The sequence below is a fragment of the Agelaius phoeniceus genome, chromosome 17 (assembly GCF_051311805.1).
Source record: "Agelaius phoeniceus isolate bAgePho1 chromosome 17, bAgePho1.hap1, whole genome shotgun sequence".
Taxonomy (NCBI): domain Eukaryota; kingdom Metazoa; phylum Chordata; class Aves; order Passeriformes; family Icteridae; genus Agelaius; species Agelaius phoeniceus.
In genome coordinates, this window is record NC_135281.1 from 14,238,046 (window position 1) to 14,258,791 (window position 20,746).

The following is a 20,746-nucleotide window of genomic DNA, read 5'->3' on the forward strand; positions in this document are numbered from 1 at the left end:
AGGAGGATCTCTTTTCATCCCTCTGCATGAAGATGCAAGGTGCATCTCCCTGTCTGGAGCCTCCCCAGGCTGAGCTCCTGTGTCACTGCCCCAGGTGGCCCTGCCTGGCCAGGGGCTGGGTGATCTCCAAGGGCCCTTCCAACCAAATTCTGCTGCAATTCCCCGATTATCCACCCCACAAACACATCGTGAGGGCTCCTTTATTTGCCTTTATTTGCCTTCACATTGAATAACTCCAGCTCTAAGCCACGGTGTATCAAATGAGAGAAAAACGGATCTGAGCACATCAACAGCGGCCTGAGCACTCTGGGAAAAACAGAAAAAAAACCCATTCCATGGGAATGCCAGGGCTGGAGCTGCTGTTTGTCACTCTGGAGCCACACGGGGACACTCAGCTGCAGGAGCTGGCACAAGGGCACAGCTGTGACATCAGCTGCCACTTGGAGTCATTTTGTGCTTGGATCACCACTGCTGCTGCTCACAGCTGTCTATAGGTGGCAGTGACCTGTCATTTTTCCTTAAAATAGGGCAGAAGCAGCACACATGGATGTTTCTAAATCACACAGGGGTTTGGGGTGGAAGGGACCTTAAAGCTCATCCTGTCCCATCCCTGCCAGGACAGGGACACCTTCCAGTGTCCCAGGCTGCTCCAGCCTGGCCTTGGGCACTGCCAGGCACCCAGGGGCAGCCACAGCTCCAAACTCTCCATGTGCACAGCAGAGAACAGAGTTTGGTGTTCTGGGATCACATTTGGGATTGTGTAGCCAAGTTTTCCCATGTTTAGCAGAAAGCCCCTCCTGTTCATCTTTCCTTGAGGGAGTTCCTGTGAGTGAAAATGTTTTGAAATTCCACATGGCTGCTGTGTGTGTTTTATTTCAGTGAGAATTATAAACTGGATTTTAGGAAATGGCCGAGCTCCCCTGGAGCAGAATCTGCCAGAGCTCAGAGCCTGTGGCCCCTGCTCTGCATCAGCTCCAGACACCTCACCTGGAGTGAGGAAATCTGCACCAACAGGAGGCTACAGGGGCTGAGGATCAGAAATCGTGTTTGAAATCTTTTTCAAACAAGAAATCTTTTTCAAATCTTTTCAAACAAACCTTGTTTGAAATCTTTTTCAAACCAGAAAAGTTCGTTGGCTCGTGCCATTTTTGGGAGCAGCTGTGAGCCCTGAGCACAATGGGCTTGGGGCAGGCTGAGGATGGGGCAGGTGCCCTGGGTGGGGTTTTAGGGATTTTATCACCTGCCCCCATTGGCTCTCTCCTAACTAGAACTGGCAGTGAATTCATATTAATGGCAGAGAAGGGTGATTTGGGGTTTGTCTCTCCTGTGCCCCGCAGCAGCGATGGGGAACAACCTGAACGTGCCAGAGGAAGCTGAGGATGGCAACACCTGCACGGTGAAGAGTTACCAGGTGAGCCACCCCATCCCACCTCCCCTGGCTGCTGCCAGTGCGATTTTCACCCCTTTGATGTCCTAAAAACTCTGTTCTTTGTTACTCCAGCCTCTCTCCGAGTCTCCCGAGGGTACTGCGAATGGATCCGTGGTGTTTGTTCAGAGCCCTCCCCCGGCAGTGAATGGTGAAGGTACGGGCTGGGAAAGGGGTTGGAAATGCCCTGGGGGAGGCTGGGGCTGAAGGAACAATAAATGATGGCTTTGAATTGGGGATGGACCCGTGGTCCAGCTCTGACTTGGAAATGTGGCTCTGCAGAAACTGCAAAGTTTAAACACAGCAAAAAGAAAAATAAGGAATTCTTTCCAAAGTTCTCTGGATGCTGGTTAACAGTTCTGGGGGTTTGGTTGTGCCCTGGCCCCAAAAAGTGGATTTACAGGGGAGGGCTTTGTGTGGAGCATCACCAGGCAGGGGTGCTCTGGTGCTGGTCCCTGCCGGGTGTGGGACAATTCCCCCTTGCCCAGGCTCTGGGGGAATTCCTGGTGCAGTTCGTGTCTCCAGCCAGCCCTGGGGGAATTGGTGCTGCAAGGAGCCCAAATGTTGGCTCGTGGAAAGGACAGAATGCGGCAGTGTAGGGGGATCCTGGACTCTTGGAGAGGTTTGGGGTTTCTGGGGGACACCAGGAGATGTTTTACAGGAAGAGAACAGTCCATGTGTTGGAAAGGGATAAAAATCCATGCCCTGGCTGTGTGTTCTGATCCACAGGATGATAAAGTCTTAGAAACCACCTCTGCATTTTTAAATATGAACCCATATTTCTGATCTTCTCTGCAGCAATTTCCAACAACTGAAATTGTAGAAATGCCTTATTCATGATAGAATCCTTATCCAGCTGAACGTTTCCATCTTATTCTCTCTTTTCCGGCCCTGTGTTCTTGAGCAGGGGCATTGCTTTGACTTGATATATACTGAGCAGTTATTTATTAACAATTAAATATATATAGGGAATTTTTCTGTCTTGTTTTTAATTTTTCAATAGTGATTGGCTGGGGAAAGCACCAGAGAGGGGCAGGCATTAAAGCTGCAGTGAAGTTATTGAATCAGAATTACATTTGGCCCCTTCTGCTCCTGAGCTGGGCCTTAGTGAGTGTTTAATGTACAGAAACCATCCTTGCTCTCATTCTGGAGGTTGCAGCCCTTCCTAAAGAGAGGAAATCTCCAGCAAGAGCTTCATAACAAAATCTCGCTGTTTAACAAAATGTAATAAAATGGAGCTCCTGAACTTGAATTCTAGAGAATTTAGAATAAATCTCAGTTATTTCTTCCCCTGCCCACTAATTAAATAAACTCTGTCCCTTCTATGGATAAACTGTGGATATGGAATGGGATTAAATAACCCCATTCCAGCCCAGTTTGGCGGGGTCAGAGGGGATGGCTCTGCAGGTGAGTGTGCCCAGGTGTGCAGCCGGACCCCAGCCCCACTTCCACCTCACAATCCAGCTGTGAACTGCACGGCCCGAGCGTTACAAAGTGGTTTCCAAGTGGTTTTGAGAAGTTATCTCCTCATATTCAAGGGCAGCTGCTCTCATCCACAGGCACGTGGCTCTTCTTGCTTTTCACACCTCATTAATTTCTCCTTCCACCTCGTGCTGCCTTTGGAGCCTTTCTGAGCAGCAGCTCCACCCCATGCACAGCTCTGAGGCCCAGCCACGCTCGTGGGCACTGCTGCTCCTTTTCTTTTCAGGATAAATAAAACCCAACGATTCCTCTTCAATCTTATCAGCAAAGAAAATGCTTGATAATTCTGTGCTGAGAAAAATACTTTATGATTTGTTGTTGACCCTCTCAGTCTGTCACAGGCACTTGAAAAATCTAAATTTTGGTAAAAATAATCAAAGGCTGGTGGGGGATATGCAGCTGGATCTGATAACAGCTCAGAACCTCTGCTCCACGGCCCAAATTTCCCAGTGCCATCCCACCATAAGTCACTTTAAGCAGTTGCCTACCAGCAAAGCCTCTCTGTGTGGTTTTTTTCTGGTGTAAACCAGCAGAGTTCTGAGGAGGAAATAGAAGCCAGATGATTTTCACTGCCTGAAGACCTAGAAAATACACGTACATTTTATTCCTCATACGTAAAATGAAGCATATGGGACTGCTTTACTTAAATGGATTATCTAATTAATGTAACTGCTAAATCAGTTTAAGTAGCAAGTTGAAAAATTAGACGTTCCTGTGTTGATATTTCTCGTGTTTAAACTTTTTTCCTGTTTGAAAAGCAGCTTAAATCATTGAGATACCATTGAAATCTCCATGTTTGTGCAATGTAGTCCAGGTTTTGGAGAAATACAAGTGATAGAAGCTATTACTACAAAAACATAGTTGGTGACATTTCTAAAATGAAATACTGTAATAAATAGCATTTTTGAGGCATGGAGTGAGGAATTTGGAGGAAAAAAAAGGGAATCTTGTTGTACTTTCAGTAATAAAAGCACTTGGTGAGCAACAGGTGAAGGGGCAAGGTTGGAATTGGAGGTTTCTGTCTCCGATTTGCACTACACAGAGCAGAAATGCAGCAGGAGGACAAAACAGCAACAATTCCCGAGGGCTTGGCTGGTAATTCCATGCAGATTGGAGCAACCTGCTCCTAAAAGGAATTACAAAGGAGTTAAAAAGATTACAAAGGGGAAAGGTTGAGTGGAGATGCAGCTCCTTTGTCCCAGAGGATAAATCCCATTCAGCAGATCCTGCCAGCAGCCAGAGCCCAGCAGAAATCCTGAAATGTGAAATATTTCAGGGATGTTTTTAGAGAATAATCGTTCCTGTTCTTGCTGCTGACTCCTCTGCCCCTATTTCCATTAATTTCTGGAAATCTGCAGGAAAATAACAATGCAAGTTAAATTAGTGAAACAAGATGATTCTTGGAGCAAAAAAAATTATTTGCATGGAATAGTGGAGTAAGATGGCAAAAAGATATTAGTGTGTTCCTTCTTTTTTTAAGGAAGGATGAGACTTTTTTTTTTTTGTTTTATTTTTTATTTGTATTTGCTGCAGGAATTCATTCAGGGCTGTTGTACCCTGTGCTGCCCTGCTCTGCTGGAATTCCTGGTGCCAAATGTTGCCTTGTAGCCCTTAATGGTTTCTTCATGGCCATTAAAATATTTTCTTCAGGATTATCTGAACAGCAGGGGAGAAAAAAGTGCTGTGTAGAAAAAAGGCTCTAATTCCATGGCTAAGCAAAATATTTGTTTGTGGCTGGCTTGTAGTCAAAAGAGAGGAATGAGATGAGTTTTAAGGTCCCTTCCAACCCAAACCAATCCATGATTCTGTGATATTGCATTAACCATTGAGCTTCTCTAGTTTTTACTAAGTCAAGGAAAAAATGTTGGTCTAATTTGCCAAATTCCAGGGGGAAAAAATGTGTTTTTACAGAAGAGGGACTTTGTATAGCCACAAAATTTCCTTTTTAACACACCCTGATGAAGGGAAGGGGAAAGAGAGACAAATCTTCTGGAGTGTGGCTGCCTTTTGTTGAAAGAGTTGGAAGGGAAATGCTGGAGCAGGAGTAGTCTGAAATGCAGTCTGTAAATTGTGTATTGATTTTCATCTCAGAGCAGCTTTTAATCTCAGTCACAGCGAGCAGCTTTGATCTGCTCAAAGACCTGGCCTAGAATTTGGGGAGGTTTGCTTATCTTTGCAATTCTGCCTCTGGGTTGAGGAATAAATCTGGAAGAAAAAATGCCACTTGTGTGTCTTTAAAAACAAAAATAACACACACTTTTCACCCAAATACTGGAATTTCAAGGCTTTTCTCCCTCGGCTTGCTGTGCCTGTTCAGCGCAGCCCAGCGCTGGGATCTGCCCTGCCCCTGGCTGAACAGAATTTCCTTGGAGCAGCTGGAGCTCTCCTGACACAGCACACACACAGCAGAGCCCATGGCAGTGACATTTGCCAGGGCTTCCATTCCTTCCACGAGAATTTGAGATAAAAGGAGATCCATGGGTTCCTGAGCTGCTACTTGTTTAGCTGGTTTTCCTAGTGCTGAGCTTCTGTCCCTATTTTTGAGCCCAAGCCAGTTTTCCTGTGGTTCATTTGTTATCTGTTACATAAAGCAGAAGTTCAGCATCTCTTACAATTATTTTCCTATGGATATTGTTTCTCCTTTCTTTAGCTGGGGAAGGGTTTTTGATTTTTGCTTCCTTCCCAAGTTTCCAACTATAATTAGAAGTCCTTTTTCAAACTTTACTACAGGAGGCTCAGGAAACTACAGCTGGTCCTTAGTGGCCCCAGCTGAGTATCTCAATAGGTGCTGGAGTAGCTGTAATTTGCACTTTTGCTGTGCCTGTCAGGACACTGAAATTGAAACTGGTGCTCATGAAATATCACAGGAGGATATTGCTGCCCAAGGGCTTCTGCCAGTGGAGCTGCTTCCTCACAGGAACAGCACAAGAAGAATGCAGGGGAAAAAATAAATTCATGTATGCCCAGAAAGTGGAAACCTCTTTGCCTGCCAGAACAGGCTGTGCTGGGGAGCTCTGGCCACTCTGCCCAAAACACAAAGAGGGGGCAAAAGGCTCGTTAAGGATGATCCAAGGGCAGCTGTGGCTGCTGTCACCACGGCCCTGAGGTGTCACCTGTGCCCCTGCTGCTGGCAGGTGTTTGGGGGAAGTCCCTTCAGGTGATGCTGGCACATTCCAGCACTGCCCCACTGCACCCCCAGCACGGGCAGGAGCTGCTGGAGAGGGTCCAGAGGGGGCTCCAGGATGGGCAGAGGGATGGAGCAGAGCTGGGATTGTTCACCTGCACAGGAGAAGCTCTGGGGTGAGCTCAGTGCAGCCTGGAGGAGCCAAGAGCAAAGGTGGAGAGAGAGGATTTCCAAGGGATGGAGGGACAGCACCCAGGGAATGGCTTCACACTGGCACAGAACAGGTTTGGGTTGGGTATTAGGGAAAAATCCCTCCCTGTGATGGAGCCCCTGGCACAGGAATTGCCAGAGCAGCTGGGGCTGCCCCTGGATCCTGGCAGTGCCCAAGGCCAGGCTGGACAGGGCTGGGAGCACCTGGGACAGGGGGAGGTGTCCCTGCCATGGCAGGGTGGGGTGAGAGGGTCCCCAGGGTCCCTCCCAACCCAGAGCGTTCCAGGATCCTGGGGTTCATGGAAATCCCCACTGCTGCTCACCAGGAGAGCCTGGGCTGTGGGGCAGGGCCCCATGGGGACACCCAGCCATGGGGACATTCCAGGATCCTGGGGTTCATGGAAATCCCCACTGCTGCTCGCCAGGAGCAGCCTGGGCTGTGGGGCAGGGCCCCATGGGGACACCCACCCATGGGGACATTCCACGATCCTGGGGTTCATGGAAATCCCCACTGCTGCTCGCCAGGAGCAGCCTGGGCTGTGGGGCAGGGCCCCATGGGGACACCCAGCCATGGGATCAAAGCTGTGGGAAAAGGAACCTCCAGGCTGGGCCTGGGCTCTGCTCTGCTCCTGGGAGCTCCAGGGATGGGCCCTGGGTGCTGCCAGGCAGGACAGGGTCTGATGGGCACAGACACAGCAGCCCAGGACCTGCTGATGCTCTGTGGGATTATCCAGAATCCCTGGCCAGGTGGGAAGCTTGGGGGAATTTTGCTGGGAAAGTTGGGATCTAAAATTGTTCTGTTTTCCTAATCCCAAAGAATTTCACACTGAAGATCTGTGCTGTGTGGAAGATGTGCTTCAGTCAGGTTTTTTTGGTATCTGGGGTTTTCTTTCTCTTAAAGGAAAATGTGGAAGGCATAATATTGACTAGACTATTACAATTATAATTTGAAATAATTTCAATTTTACATTGAAACTGACAATTTTCCTGTTCTAATTCAGCAAGTCAGTTGGAGCCTGTCAGTTTTCCACAGTTATAATTAAATACATCTAAATTCATCCTTGAAATGTGGTGATGACTGACAGGGAAATCAGATCCATATTCCAGCCCAAGGAGGGAAGAGAAGCTGGAGCTCAGGGGGAGCTGTAAGATTTACATCTCAACAAGACCCTTTTTTATATTGGGGTTTCACACCACATCATCTGTGCTTCCAGCCACAAAAAAGATCCAAGCAAGATTATTTTTCTTTTGTGTCTTGTTTCTTTTGTCTTGGGTAAAGCAGGAGCTGCCTTTTCCTGCCTGTGGATCCCATACCAGGGATTTTCACCTCACCTGTGTTATCAAAGCTCCATTGTTTTATAAAATCATAAAATAGACTTCTAAATCAAAAGGGGTTTTGCATCTAAGGTGTGATGGCCACATGTGTACGCATGGAATGATTTGTGTGTGTTTTGGGGGAGGAAATGTGATTCTGAGCCACAGTTTGTGAGAGAAGAAATGTGAAATGTAAAGAGAAATGTGAGGCTAAGAAACCTGGCTGGGATGTGATTTATCAGCATTCAAATCAGGCTCGAAGTAACCCACAGGCAAAGGACAGGCACAGGTAGGAGCTGCACTGAGGAGAACAGGAGCAGGGTGAGGAAAAATGAATGAAATCACTTGTGACTGCACAGAACTCCCTGCTGGGAGTTTGGCCAGCCAGGAAATGGGATCAGTCCTGGTGCTTCCCTTTCCTTTTGTGTCTTTAGCTTTGACAGAGGAGCAGGTGATACATTGATATATAACTGTCCCAAGTTTTACTAGTTTTGGGGTTTTTTTGAATATCACTGATTTTAATTTGCTGTCTGCTGGGCTGATTAGTGCCAAACAGGGGTAGTATCTGACTTTGACACTGCAAGGGGGTTGTGCAGGGGGTAAATTCACACTGATTTCAGTGAGGAGTGGCAGAAATCAGATCTGGGGATGAACAAAGGGTAAAATTTGCACTTATTTCAGTGAGGGGTGGCAGGGGAGCAGAAATCAGCTCTGGGGATGAGCAGAGGATAAAATTCACACTGATGTCAGTGATGGGTGGCAAAAATCAGATCTGGGGGATAAACAGAGGGTAAAATGTGCACTCAGTGTGTGATTTCAGTGAGGGGTGGCAGGGGAGCAAAAATCAGCTCTGGGGATGAGCAGAGGATGAAATTCACACTGATTTCAGTGAGGGGTGGCAGAAATCTGCCCTGGGAATGAGTACAGGGTAAAATGTGCACTCATATCTGTGAGGGGTGGCAAAAATCAGCTCTGGGGATGAGCAGAGGATAAAATTCACACTGATATCAGGGGTGGCAAAAATCAGCTCTGGGGATGAGCAGAGGGTAAAGTGTGCACTGATTTCAGGGTGCAGGGGTGGCAGGGGAGCAAATATCAACTCTGGGGATGAGCAGAGGGTAAAATTCACACTGATTTCAGTGAGGGGTGGCAGAAATCAGCTCTGGTGGATAAACAGAGGGTAAAATGTGCACTCTGTGATTTCAGTGAGGGGTGGCAGGGGAGCAAAAATCAGCTCTGGGGATGAGCAGAGGGTAAAATGTGCGCTGATTTCAGGGTCAGGGGTGGCGGGGGAGCAAATATCAACTCTGGGGATGAGCAGAGGGTAAAATGTGCACTGATTTCAGTGAGGGCTGGCAGAAATCAGCTCTGGGGCTGAGCAACAGCACTGGGGTCCCCAGTGTACTCTCGCCCCCTCAGGCCCAGCTCACCCCAGCCCGGGTGCCCGTGGCTGCCCGTGCCCGTGGATAATTCCCTGTCTCTCCTGTGTTGCAGCGGATCCCAGGGCAGCTGCAGCCCAGGATAACGCGGCCGTTGCTGCAGCAGAGCCGGGTGCCGGTGCCCGGGCGGGCGGGCAGAGCGGCGGGAGCGCTGCCAGCAGGGCCCCGCCAGCTGCCAGGCCCCGCTCCCTGCTGCCCTTCCCCTGGGCCGTGCCAGCGCCTGCCCGGGAGCCGGCGGCAGCTCCGGCCCCTGCACAGGCCGCCCTGGGTGCCAACAAAGGCCTGGGCGAGGGCACGGAGGGGCCTGGGGCAGCCCCTCAGCAGGGAAGCCATAAAAACCCGGCGCAGGCCCCGCTGCAGGACGTGGAGCTCGCGGGGACGCCTGAGGGGCGCGATGTGGCCGCCCCGAAGGGCAGGCAAGTGACGCTCCTGGACAGGATCTTCAGGCTGGAGAAGGGCACGGCGAGGACGGCGGGTGACCCTGAGCAGGGCAGGCAGGGGCTGGACGTCCCCAACGGGAGCATCGCGGCCGGCGCGCCCCACGGGGAACCGCTGCGCAAGGCAAGTGCTTCGTAAATAGCCTTTAATTTCATTTTCACTGATTAAACCTCCTGGGAATGTTGGCAGGGTGGGATAACTCCATGTAGGATGGGGACGAGTCGGTGTTGCCCTGAAAATGACCGCAGGTAACGCCCCAGGACGGAGGCGTGGAAGATGAACCTGTGGCCAAGGAGTGAAGCTCTGTCTCATGACTAAATCCTGACCTCCAGCTTAATTCAATTTATAATTCCCCAAAAGGTTTGGGCAGCACAGCTCCAACTGCCAGGAGGAACAGCTGCCAGCTGCAAATGAAAGCAAAAATACCTGAAACTAAACCAGTTTCTTGGGGTTTGACTCTGGATGGGTTTCTAAAAGTTCTTTGGTGTGTTTTGTGCCATTTTTAAAATAGCCCTACTTCTCCAGCTAGGATACCCTATTCAGCAAAATAAGGAATATTATGCAGCAATGCTTTTTGTACTCCAGCTTATTGTAATGTTTTAGTCAAGGAAAAGTGGTTCATTAGAAATGATTTTACAGGATGAGAATGTGATATAAGAAACTATGGATCTTAACGGAAAGAGCACTCTGGTCAAAGGAGCTGGAAGTTAATGCGAGTTTAGATTTTGCACTTCCTGCCAGATCTGATGTATAGTATGTACAAAAGGTATAATTTTCAGGTAATTAACTACAGAAGAAGCCCATCATCTGAAAGGGAATAATGGTGTAACTCTGAGTTCTGCTGGAGAGGTGGAATGCAGGAATTGGTGATCAAATTGAAACCCTGTCTAATGTCAGGAACAGGAGGGAAAACCAATGTGTAAATACCACTTTAATAATTGCTTTTATTGGCCAATTCAGGCTTATAAATAAGATGATGATCACTGATGCACTACTCACTACCATCTTATTTGTAAGCCTGAACTTAACTCATGAGATACTCACTGCTTACACTGCCAGCATTGCAAGTTGTCCCAAAATTCTTTTATTTTTAATCTTTGTCTTCTCTTAGCCCTTCTCAGATTTGAAGAGCACATTTCTTGTATAAATTTACACATTGTAATATTTTCCTGAGGGTTCATTTTTAAGAAGGAGCAGTCACATTTTCCACCCCTGCCCCTCAGGAGTGCTCCCATCTCTGGTGTTTCAGACAGCTCAGGATGCACATTTAAAGAACCCATAAAGACATTCAGCACCTAAGCAGAGCAGGGTGGATAATCTGCAATGAATCCTCTGTTCAGGGCACACTGGCACTTCTGTGTCCAGCCTCTTAGAATGGAGCTTCTCAACACCCCAAATTCCTGGATATTTTTGACTGTCACACTCAACAAATCCTCACCATGGCTTGCAGGCATTGTCTCTTTTCCCACCAAAAGCCAAATTCTCATTTCCTATTTTGCTGTCACTGCAGTGGCACTGCTGTCATTTACAGAGCAGGGAAGGTCACAGGTGGTGCTGCTGAAGGAATGCTGTGAAAGTCCAAGGAAAGAACACTTTGGAGCAGTTTTAACTAAAATTCAGAGTTAAGCATTGCTGGGAGCAAACAGGTTGAAAGCTTAGGTGAGGCAGTGCATGATCAGGGACTGAAGGGAATCGAAATCATTCTCCCAGTTCAAGCAGGGAAGCTCATCCAGATCAAGCTTTATTTCATCAATAACACCTGGATTTCTCATTAATTCCTACTGAGGGGCAGTTCTGCCCCAGTCCCCTTGTGCCCATCTCCATCCTGGAGGTCCCTGGTGGGAATAACCTGGAAATCCCAGGCACAGCTGAGCCCTGGGTGCTGCTGGGGCTGGCTGGGAGTGTCTGCAGGATCCCAGCAGCTTTCTGGAACATTCCTGAGCACAGGTCTGGTTATCAAAAATGCCTCTACGCCTCCTGGGTGTGTGCTTAAAGCTGCAGCATGGATATCTTTGAGGAATCAGAAAATTGGTGTTCACTGTGTAAGTAAATGACAGAACTGGATCACAGGGAGAGGAATTCTAAACTTGAATTTTTGGGCTATAATTTTGTCTTTGGTTCTTTCAGGTATGAGAAGGAATATATGGTGGGGGCAGAGAGGAGTTAAGCACCTTTTTTGGGGAAAACACATCAGCTAAACACTGCAATGTGTTGCCAAATTTAACTCCATCCCTAAAACAAAGGCTGTGGCTCTGCCTTGCAGCACAGTTGCCTTCTGTTCCCTCTGAAGTTCCAATTCTCCTGCTGGATGGGAGAATGACCAAGCCTAATTTAATCACTGTAACTGTAGAAACTACAAACTGTTACCAAATAATCATACTAAAAATCAAGATATCGCTGCCAACAGCTCCTCTTTTCTCTCTCTCTCTGTCTTTTTTTTTCCTTTGTGGATTATGACTTGTAGTATCTGTAAATGCTAAAAGCAAAGTTTCCCTGCACTGAGTGCCAAGACAAAACAAACAGCGTTGCTGGTGAGTAAGAGAGAGGCTCCACAGTTGTAGCTTAAGAGCTGCACAAACATTCTGTGTTTGCTGAGCCACTCTTTATTTTTGTGGTCTACAAAACTACATTCAGAGCGCAGCATAATTAAAACAAGGGCAGAATTCATGAATTCATGAAGCATTTACTATGTAAGCCAAAGAAAAGATAAATTATATGCCTGAAATGTTTCACTGAGCCATGATTCATGCAAACAAAAGTGCTGGCAGGAATACATTCTTTTGATATGTTTGGGGTTTTTTTTTCCTGATGACTGAACTGAAACTACAGTATATTTAAGGTGTTTATTACCCCCAAATTTAGCTTCTCAAAGGCATGAATTGAACATTTACATAGCATCTATTAACTCCTAATACTGATCTTCTGTTATTCCTGGGGTTTCTTTCATGATTTACCCCCAGGGCTTTGAGCAGGGAGCTGCCACAGAGGCTTTTGTGGTGATTTTGTGGCTCTGCAAACGTGATCCTGCAGGGCTGTGTGTTCTCCGTGCCTGATTTCTGTGCCGATGGCCCCAGCCCGGGCTCTTCCTGCAGGAACATTCCCATGGGAGCACAGGAGGGAGCACAGCCCCTCTCCAAGGCCAGGCTGGAGTGAGCCAAGGGCAGCCTCGGCTTGGGCTGGGACATTTTTAGTGAGAAAAAATAGAATAAAAGCGTTCTAAAGAACCTTTCCCCGCACTGGGTGATTAAAATAGCACAATAATTGTACATATGGATTTCTTTTTGTCACCAGTGGAAGGAACAGACTTTAAATGGTTTAAGATTTCAGAGGGGTCGGGACAGCCGAGGGCGTGGTGGGCAGTGCCAGCAGAATACAGGGAGTTGAAATGGGCACATCAAATGGGGCACATCGGAGCTGTGAGTGCAGTTTAGGGATTTTGGGATGGCCCCAATGCTCAGGATCTGCAGTGGCTTTCTCTTCAGTGTGACTTTGTCAGGGAGATGTCCTGGACCAGCCAGGGATGCTGGAAACAGCTGTGGGCAGCTCCCTCCCGAAATGCACCCCAAGGGATGCACTGGGCTTGTCTCTAATTCCAAAACCTCATTAAATCTGTTCCTTTTTCTTGGTGGCATCCAGCTCTGAGGAGTGTGATGGCACCAAGCACTTGTGCTGTGAAGCTGGTTTTGTTCAGCAGCACATCAGCCTCCTCCTCCTCCTCCTCCTCCTGCCTCAGTGGTCCCTTGAAGCCCTGGAGCAGAGCCAGCATTTCCATGGCTCCAGAGCTCTGTGAGTGCCACCCCGGGCTGGCGTGGCCACGCGTGTCCTGCATGGGACAGATTGTTCTGGGGCTGGCAGCTGCACAGGGTGCTGCTGTGTGAGACCCTTCAGTGGCCTGCTGGGCATTCCAGCCCTGCTCTGCTGCTCCTGGGCCAGCTTGCAGAGCTGGGTGGGTGGGGAATGACACTGAAGTCCCTTCTGGCATTTCAATGGATGCTTTAACTCCCTGTATTCTGCTGGCACTGCCCACCCCACACCTGGCTGTCCCGATCCCTCTGAAATCTTAAAGCATTTCAAGTCTGTTCCTTCCACTGGTGACATAAAGAAATCCATATTGTACAATTATTGTGGTGTTTTAATCACCCAGCATAGGGAAAGGTTCTTTAGAATGCTTTTATTCTAATTTTTCCCACTAAAAAAAGCACTAAGCTGTAATGAGCTGTTTAGGGAAAAATTCCTTTGATGTCACTTAGGCATTCTTTGATGTCACTCTCTCCTGCACAACACTTCTGTTGAGTTTTCCTGTGCAGGTTCGAGGCAAAGGTGGCCAAAATGGAAGGTAAATTCAGTGTGAGAGGTGCCAAACTGTCCAAAACTGGTTCAAGACATGGTTTTTTAGAAGCAGACCTTTGTCCAGGTGTCTAAACAGAAAACAAGTACCTAAATATTCCCTACTTGTGAGTGCTTGAGCACTGGAAAACGTTTTGGAGCTCTGGGAAGTGTAATTCCATGTGCAATTCCATGAAGAGAAGAGGCAGCTCCAGCTGGCTAAGAGGAATTACGTTGATTTGTTGCCTTTTTCCTTCTTTTAATATGTGCCACATTGATGTTTAATAGATAAAAATGATTCCTGGCATGCCAAAATAGAGAATCAGAAGCCATCTTTGTAAGGTGCACTCAGACACGGAGCTGGCAGGGCCCAAAATCGCAGCATTTGCTCCCATTTTTCACAAGTTCAGCCTCGAAAGGACAAAAGTGGAGTTTGGGGCTCGCCCTGTGCTTGTTGTGGCCGAGAGCAGCGTTCCCCAGGCAGCAGCAGTGCTGAGTGGCTGAGCAGAGAGGGCAAGGAGAGGGATAAATGCTGGATTGTTCTGCCCGTGGGCTGGCCAGGAATGGTTGGAATTGCTGTTGTGACTCCCAGCCAGTCACAAAAGGCACTTTTGCATTCCACGGGGGAATCAGGCAAGCTGGCACCCAGCAATCTGTGCCCCCTTTTATTTTTTAGGAGATAGATGAGTGCAGCCAAGAGCAGCTTGGGCAGGACTCTGCAGGTGAGCAAGGCCTGGCTGCAGCACCTGGGAGGGCACAGGCAGAGCAGCACAGTCCCCAGGCAGCTGCAGGACAGGGCTCAGTCATGAGCTTCCTCAAAACACTGGTAAGTTCTGCCTTTCCTTTCCATCTCTTTGGGGTTCAGTTCCTTCCAAAAATCCCCTGTGGGACTGGAAAATTTGTATAAATAATGTAAAAATGTACCAATAAATGTAAAATGTTCTCTGTCCTGGGGGGGATGAGGAGGGGGACACTGAAATGATCAAGTGAGTGCCACCTGCTCTGCAAAATTCCACTTCTACACAGATTATACAGATCTTGAACTGTCTCAAGGACTTTCTGCTTGATATTCCTCTTGTACCACCTCTAAAAGTTCATTTTTATTAATTGATTAGAAGCTTGAATAGTAAATATTCGATCCAGGCATTTTTCATCATAGCCATTATGTGTTCTCAAGGAATATTTGCATTATCAATTTTCCCACTTGAGGCAAGCAATATTTGTATTTTCCCTTTGTGCAAATAAAACCTGCTGGTTTTAAACTTATCTTTTTGACCCTTTGAAAGGCTGGGTTGAGTGACTGTTTTTTCTCAAATTCTTTTAAGGTCTCCCCAAGCAAAGCTGAAGCCAAAAGTGATTCTGAAGATAAGGTAGGCAGTTCCTTGTTCACTGGTCATTAGGTGTTTTTCACAAAGGGATTTCCTCTTCATTTTGTTGGGTTTTTTTCCCAACTGATGTCATCATTTGAAGTAATTTAAAATATTTTTCCCCTGGATAAATTGAAAAGGAAGAGACTGAACAGTGCCATTCTTAATATCATCTGTTACAATCAAAATCTGTTGTGTTTTCTGCAAGCCTGGTGATGATTGGTGATGCTTTTGGTTGTTTCTCTGCCTTGTCTTTGATTTAAAATTTCAGTGAAAACTTGAGTCCATAAAAGATTCTGTTTGCTCATAGAACAGTTTTCCTTGTGACTTGAAAAATTTTTTTAAGAAACAAGGAATAAAATCCTAAAAATGGAACTGGTTTTCTCCATGCAGCTATTAGCCAAAATCACAACATTTTTGGGTCCTCTCCTATTTTTTAATTCTTTTGTCCTATTCAGTGTTCAGTCTTTGCAGCAAGCTTGGTGAGTATGTGGGGGATTTAATTCTGAGTAACTCTGAAAATTATTCTCAATAATTCTGAATAACTCGGGAAATCATCAGATAGGGTGAAGCTTCTGCAAGCAATGCAGAAAATGCAGTTATTGAATTGCCCTGGCTCAGGGAGACTTGCAGCTCTTCCCAGAGGTGGTGAACAATGTGATTGGGATGGAAACACCCCCATTTCCTTCCCTGCCTGTGTCAGCTGTGCCAGGTGACTGCTGGTGCTGCTGCCGTTTGGACAGGGATATTCTGGGTGGGTTTGGTTTGCTGGCACACCTGGCAGGGCAAACAAACCCGGGTGACTTGCAGGATGTGCAAACTCCTTCCAGGAGATTAAGTGGGAGTTCTCTTTTATTGGGAATTCCTTTATCTGATATGGCATTTGTACTTCAATAAAGGGGAAATGTGTTGAGGAGGTGAATTTATCAGCTCCCAGGTAGAAAGGCTGCAGATTTTTTGGCTGATAGGAAATAATGTTCCTTTTTTTTCCCCCCCAAAAAATAACTGAAGTGTGTTAAAGTTAAAGCTTTGTTAAGTGAAGTTTTCCCGAGTGCCACGGGGCTGTTGGGTGGCTGCTGTGCCTTCAAATGATAGAATCATGGAATATCCTGGAGCTGGAAATGATCCAAAGGTTCATCCAGCCCTGGCCCTGCACAGTCCCCCAACAATCCCACCCAGAGCATTGTCCAGGTGCTCCTGGAGCTCTGGAAGGTTTGGAGCAGGGAACAATCTCTGGGGAGCCTGGGCAGTGTCTCAGCACCCTCTGGGGGGAAAACTTTCTGTTTCTGTAGGGTCAGGCTCTTATCAGTGCTGGCTGCAGCTCTGATCAGCTGCTGGGCCACGTGTGCTGCCAGCAGCCGGGCACACCCTCGCTGTGGCCATCCCTCTGATGCCCTGTGCAGGCTGAGCTGCAGCAGAGACTGGATGGAGCTACAGAATAAAGCAGGGATTCATTCCAAGCATCTCCTCCATGGATCCACCTTGGGCAGCACCAGAGCCCAGCCAGGGCTGCACCCAAGATGAACCAAAATGGCCCCAAAATGCACGGCCGGGCACGGGCTCTGTCCCTGGGATCAGTTCTGCTCCATTTGCATCTTGCAGTTCATTGTCCCATTCCAGCTTTAGCCCCTGCAGTCCCACCCTGCTTGTTTTTCTCTCTCCAGCCCACGGGGTTTGTGCTCTTGGGCTGAGATTTGGGTCATTTGAGAAGGAATTGTTTTGTGTCCCTGCTCTGAGGGAGGAGAGCTCACCTGCACAGAGCTCCCTGCACAGAGCTCACCATCCCCTCATGTGAACCCAGACCCACACACTAGAGGAGCACGGAATGTGGAAAATAGAAAAGCCAAACCTGAGGCATCACCTCAGTGCCTGTCCCTCAGTGCCTGTCCCTCAGTTCCTGTCCCTCAGTGCCTGTCCCTTGGTTCCTGTCCCTCAGTGCCTGTCCCTCAGTGCCTGTCCCTTGGTTCCTGTCCCTCAGTTCTTGTCCCTCAGTGCCTGTCCCTCAGTTCCTGTCCCTCAGTGCCTGTCCCTCGGTGCCTGTCCCTCGGTGCCTGTCCCTCGGTTCCTGTCCCTCAGTGCCTGTCCCTCAGTGCCTGTCCCTCAGTTCCTGTCCCTCAGTTCCTGTCCCTTCCTCTGTGCTCACCCTGGTTCAGAGCCCGGCCACACCTGCTCGGGCAGTTCTATAAACCAGGAGGTTCTTTGGACAAGGTCTGCCCCAATCACTGACCTCACCCTCCTGTTGCAGACACTGAGCTGATCCTGTGACACTCTCTGTTCAGGAATTATAAGAATTTTGCAGGAAAAAGGGTCATTTTTGCTGTGAGAATTAGTAAGGAATAATCCTTCATCCTCCTCCATGCCAGGTAACCAAAGGCATCTTCCTGCTTTAAAGCCTGAGACCTCAAAAAATTAATTAATTAATTTCAAGGACATTAATGCAAGCTTGAAATATCTGAGGCAGTGTATATCATGAATATTCACACTGCCCTTTTCCTAAATAATGCATTATATAAACCATTTTAAAGTCCCTATTATGCTGCAATAAAAAGACTGAATGTTCCTCCAAAGATTTATATATTTGCCAAAAATGTAATTTTAAAACATATATAATCCGAAGATTATATATGTCTTAAAATTATAAATCCTAAATTGCTTCTTCATGACTTGGAAAGGCAGATGTTTCTGGGGTTTAGGTTTCAGTTTAGTGGAGATTTTAGAGGGAAAGTTGTGGTTTAGTTTGGAATCAGATGGATTGCCTTGGCTTTTATTTTGCTACTCATGTCAAAGAAACTCTGAGGAGAGCTGAGAAATCAGCTCAGGGAAAAAACCCACAATTTATCCAGAGCTAAGAGGGAATATTTTCCTTTAATCCCACGTGTGTGATGATGGAATAATGTCTTTGATAAAGCAAATGTCTGCAGTAAACACTCACCTGCACCTGCTGTTGTGCACAAGGGCTCCAAGGCGGAGAAGGGCCCTGGGGGACAGCCTGGCCCGAAGGCAGCAGCAGAATCCCCCTCCAAAGGAGCCAAGAAAAAGAAGGCAGAGAGCCCCAAGCTGGGCCATGGCACCTTTAGCAAACTCTTTAGGCACAAGGTGGGTATGGAGCTCCAGGAGCAGCAGAACCCTGGGAAATCACAGCTGGCTGCTGGCACACAGAGAGGAGCTCTTTCCCAACATCTGGGCAGATGTGCAGAGCTCTGCAGGTCCCTGGGGGAGCATTTCTGTGCTGGGGCATGGGAACCATCCTGAGCTGCACCTTCCTCTCGTTGGGCCCTCTGTGACCTCGGGGTTCTGGAGCAATCCCTGGAGCAATAAATTCCTGCCAGTTACTAACACCGACTAAACCCCCCTGGCCACTAAAAACCAAAATCAAACAATGAGCTGTGCAGAGGTGACCAAAGCCTCCAACCACAGAGGTTTGGGAGCTCAGCCCAGCCACAGGTCAGGTTTTATGTCATTAATGTACACCAGAACTTGGCTCAAATTGGCATTTTGGGGCATCTGATACATCACAGAGGAGCTGGAACATGGAATTTCCTGCGGAAATAGGGATTTCTCCCTGCAACCAAGAAAATTAATTTATTTTAGTTCTGATTTGAAGTAGAAAAAAAAATCTGAGTTTGATGGGTACTTTAAAGAGCTTAAAATGCACAGTCAAGCAAATGGATGTTTCAGAGGACATAAGCTTTTATGTTAAAAACCAGAAATTACCAAAAACTTTTGGTCTCAAGCTCTGTGTTTGAAGATTTCTGAACTCTCTCAAGATGATCATGGCAGGGAAGCAGAGCATTGCAGCTTTTTAGCCCAGAGAATGCAAAAGCAGGGACCCTTCCAGTGGGGGAGGAGCATAATTAGTATTTAATTCTCCCTCCAGACACCCACGTGGAATTTCTGGTGAGTAGGGGGCTTTATAACCAAGGGCATAGGCCAATCTTTAATACATTTTAAAACCAAAAATGTTCTTTCCACTCTCTCGTTTTTGAGGGAAAAAAAAGTCATCTGCATATTACTGAAGGAATAATTGTATTCCAAGTGAATTCAAGTGTGCAGTTCTTCCCAAAACCTTAAAATTGATATCTCAACTTCGTTTCTTAATAAAATTAAAATGTTAATTACTTGTTCATAACGAGTTAAGGTTTCCTGGTAAAAACCAAACCTGACTGGCATTTTTAAAGATTCGATTCCAATCAATAATCTTGCAATAAATTGTAGTGAGGAAATTGCCTGGAATATTTAATGGAAGTTGAAAGAGTTTGTGAGTTAACAGAAACATTGTTTTTCAGGCTCCTGTGTTACAAAATCCTAACTCTAAAGCAGCTTGTGATGCTCTTCCCATCCATGCATGTTTGCCCTTCATTCCATGCTAATTTTGCATATAACTGTGCTGATTTATGGAAGTTTCCCTCGGAAGAGAAGGGTGAATCCCTCACTCGCAGCACTAATGCTGAAGCCAGCCCGTGGCATCCTCACCCTTGTTCTCACCTCCTCTTCTGGATGTTGTTTGTCAGAGCTGACCACAAAAAAAACTTCCTGGCTCCTGCAAAATACCTCACCTGCCCTGCAAAATATCTCACCTGCCCTGCAAAATACCTCACCTGTTCTGTGGAGAACTTCCCAAAGCCTGCCCAGGCTGCCGGAGCCTGGCCCCAGGCTGTGGCTGGATGGGTTTTTGTACAGCTCAAGTCATTCTTCCGTGTGAGGGGTAAGAGATGCAGCCAATGTCCCAAGGAGGAATGCAACTCTCTCCTCCTGGCTTTGTGTATCCCGATGAAATCAGCAGCCCCATCGCGGAATGGCTGTGCTAAAGGAAATGCCACCTCATGCCCAAAACCATGAGAGGCTGGGTGGAAGCAGCCTCCAGCCCTGCAGAGCTGCTCTTTGCTCCTGCCCGAGTTCCAGTTCAGGGCTTTTCCGTGCCCTGGCTTTCCAGCATTTTCTGTGCTGTTTTGGACCCCGGGCATCCGAGCCTCCTGCTGGAAGGTGACGGGAGCACATCCCTGGTGGCGCTGCGAGATTCCCACGGAAAACACCCAGCTCTGTGTCCCTGAGCACTGGAAGCTGCAGACACAGAAAAATCTGTTAATACCTTTAAATCCTCTGTAGTGATTTACCTGAGCTGAATGGGAATGTGAATATGGGGAATACATGTATAAATATACATATTCTTAAAGAACAAGTTGAGAACTACAAGCACAAAGAATGCAGCACCAGGCTGGTGCAGGTACAAGGATGGGACCTGGCATTCCCTCCAGCAGCCTCCACTCTTCCAGGGATCAGTTTCCATGGCTGCAGGAGCCAGGACTTGCACACACATTCACTAAAAATAAAATAATTGGTGACACAGACAATTGCTGGCCTGTGGAACTGCAGTGCTGCCGTTGCCTCAGACAGACTCATCTTTGTGTTTTGTTTCCCTGCAGGCTGCAAAAGAAACCCAGCAGACAACCAACACCAAAGTGAGTAGGAGGGGTTGAATTATCCGTGCAGTGCAGGAAAAGGGGAATTCTCACTGGCATGTTCAGTCTCTAAGTGTTTTAATTTCTTTATCTGTGTTCTGGCTTTGCTGTGTCAAGCAGGGATGGAAGGGCAGGGGAGAATGGGGAGAGGCGGTGCTCAC

The 20,746-nt window shown here is 47.4% G+C and overlaps 1 protein-coding gene across 3 annotated transcripts in view; it reads left to right on the forward strand.

The window, feature by feature from the left end:
* Positions 1 to 1,333: 1,333 nt before the first annotated feature.
* BCAS1 (brain enriched myelin associated protein 1) overlaps positions 1,334 to 20,746 on the forward strand; it is a 35,728-nt gene continuing 16,315 nt past the window's right edge. For 2 of the 3 annotated variants that reach the window (XM_077187297.1, XM_054644703.2), the window contains exons 1-7: positions 1,334 to 1,411; positions 1,502 to 1,583; positions 9,051 to 9,556; positions 14,436 to 14,585; positions 15,085 to 15,129; positions 18,082 to 18,222; positions 20,550 to 20,585. In XM_077187297.1, the coding sequence (XP_077043412.1) occupies positions 1,343 to 1,411; positions 1,502 to 1,583; positions 9,051 to 9,556; positions 14,436 to 14,585; positions 15,085 to 15,129; positions 18,082 to 18,222; positions 20,550 to 20,585 (1,029 nt within the window). In that variant the 5' untranslated portion in view covers positions 1,334 to 1,342. The remainder of the gene's footprint in view (positions 1,412 to 1,501; positions 1,584 to 9,050; positions 9,557 to 14,435; positions 14,586 to 15,084; positions 15,130 to 18,081; positions 18,223 to 20,549; positions 20,586 to 20,746) is intronic. The other variant, XM_077187299.1, reaches the window with a different exon arrangement.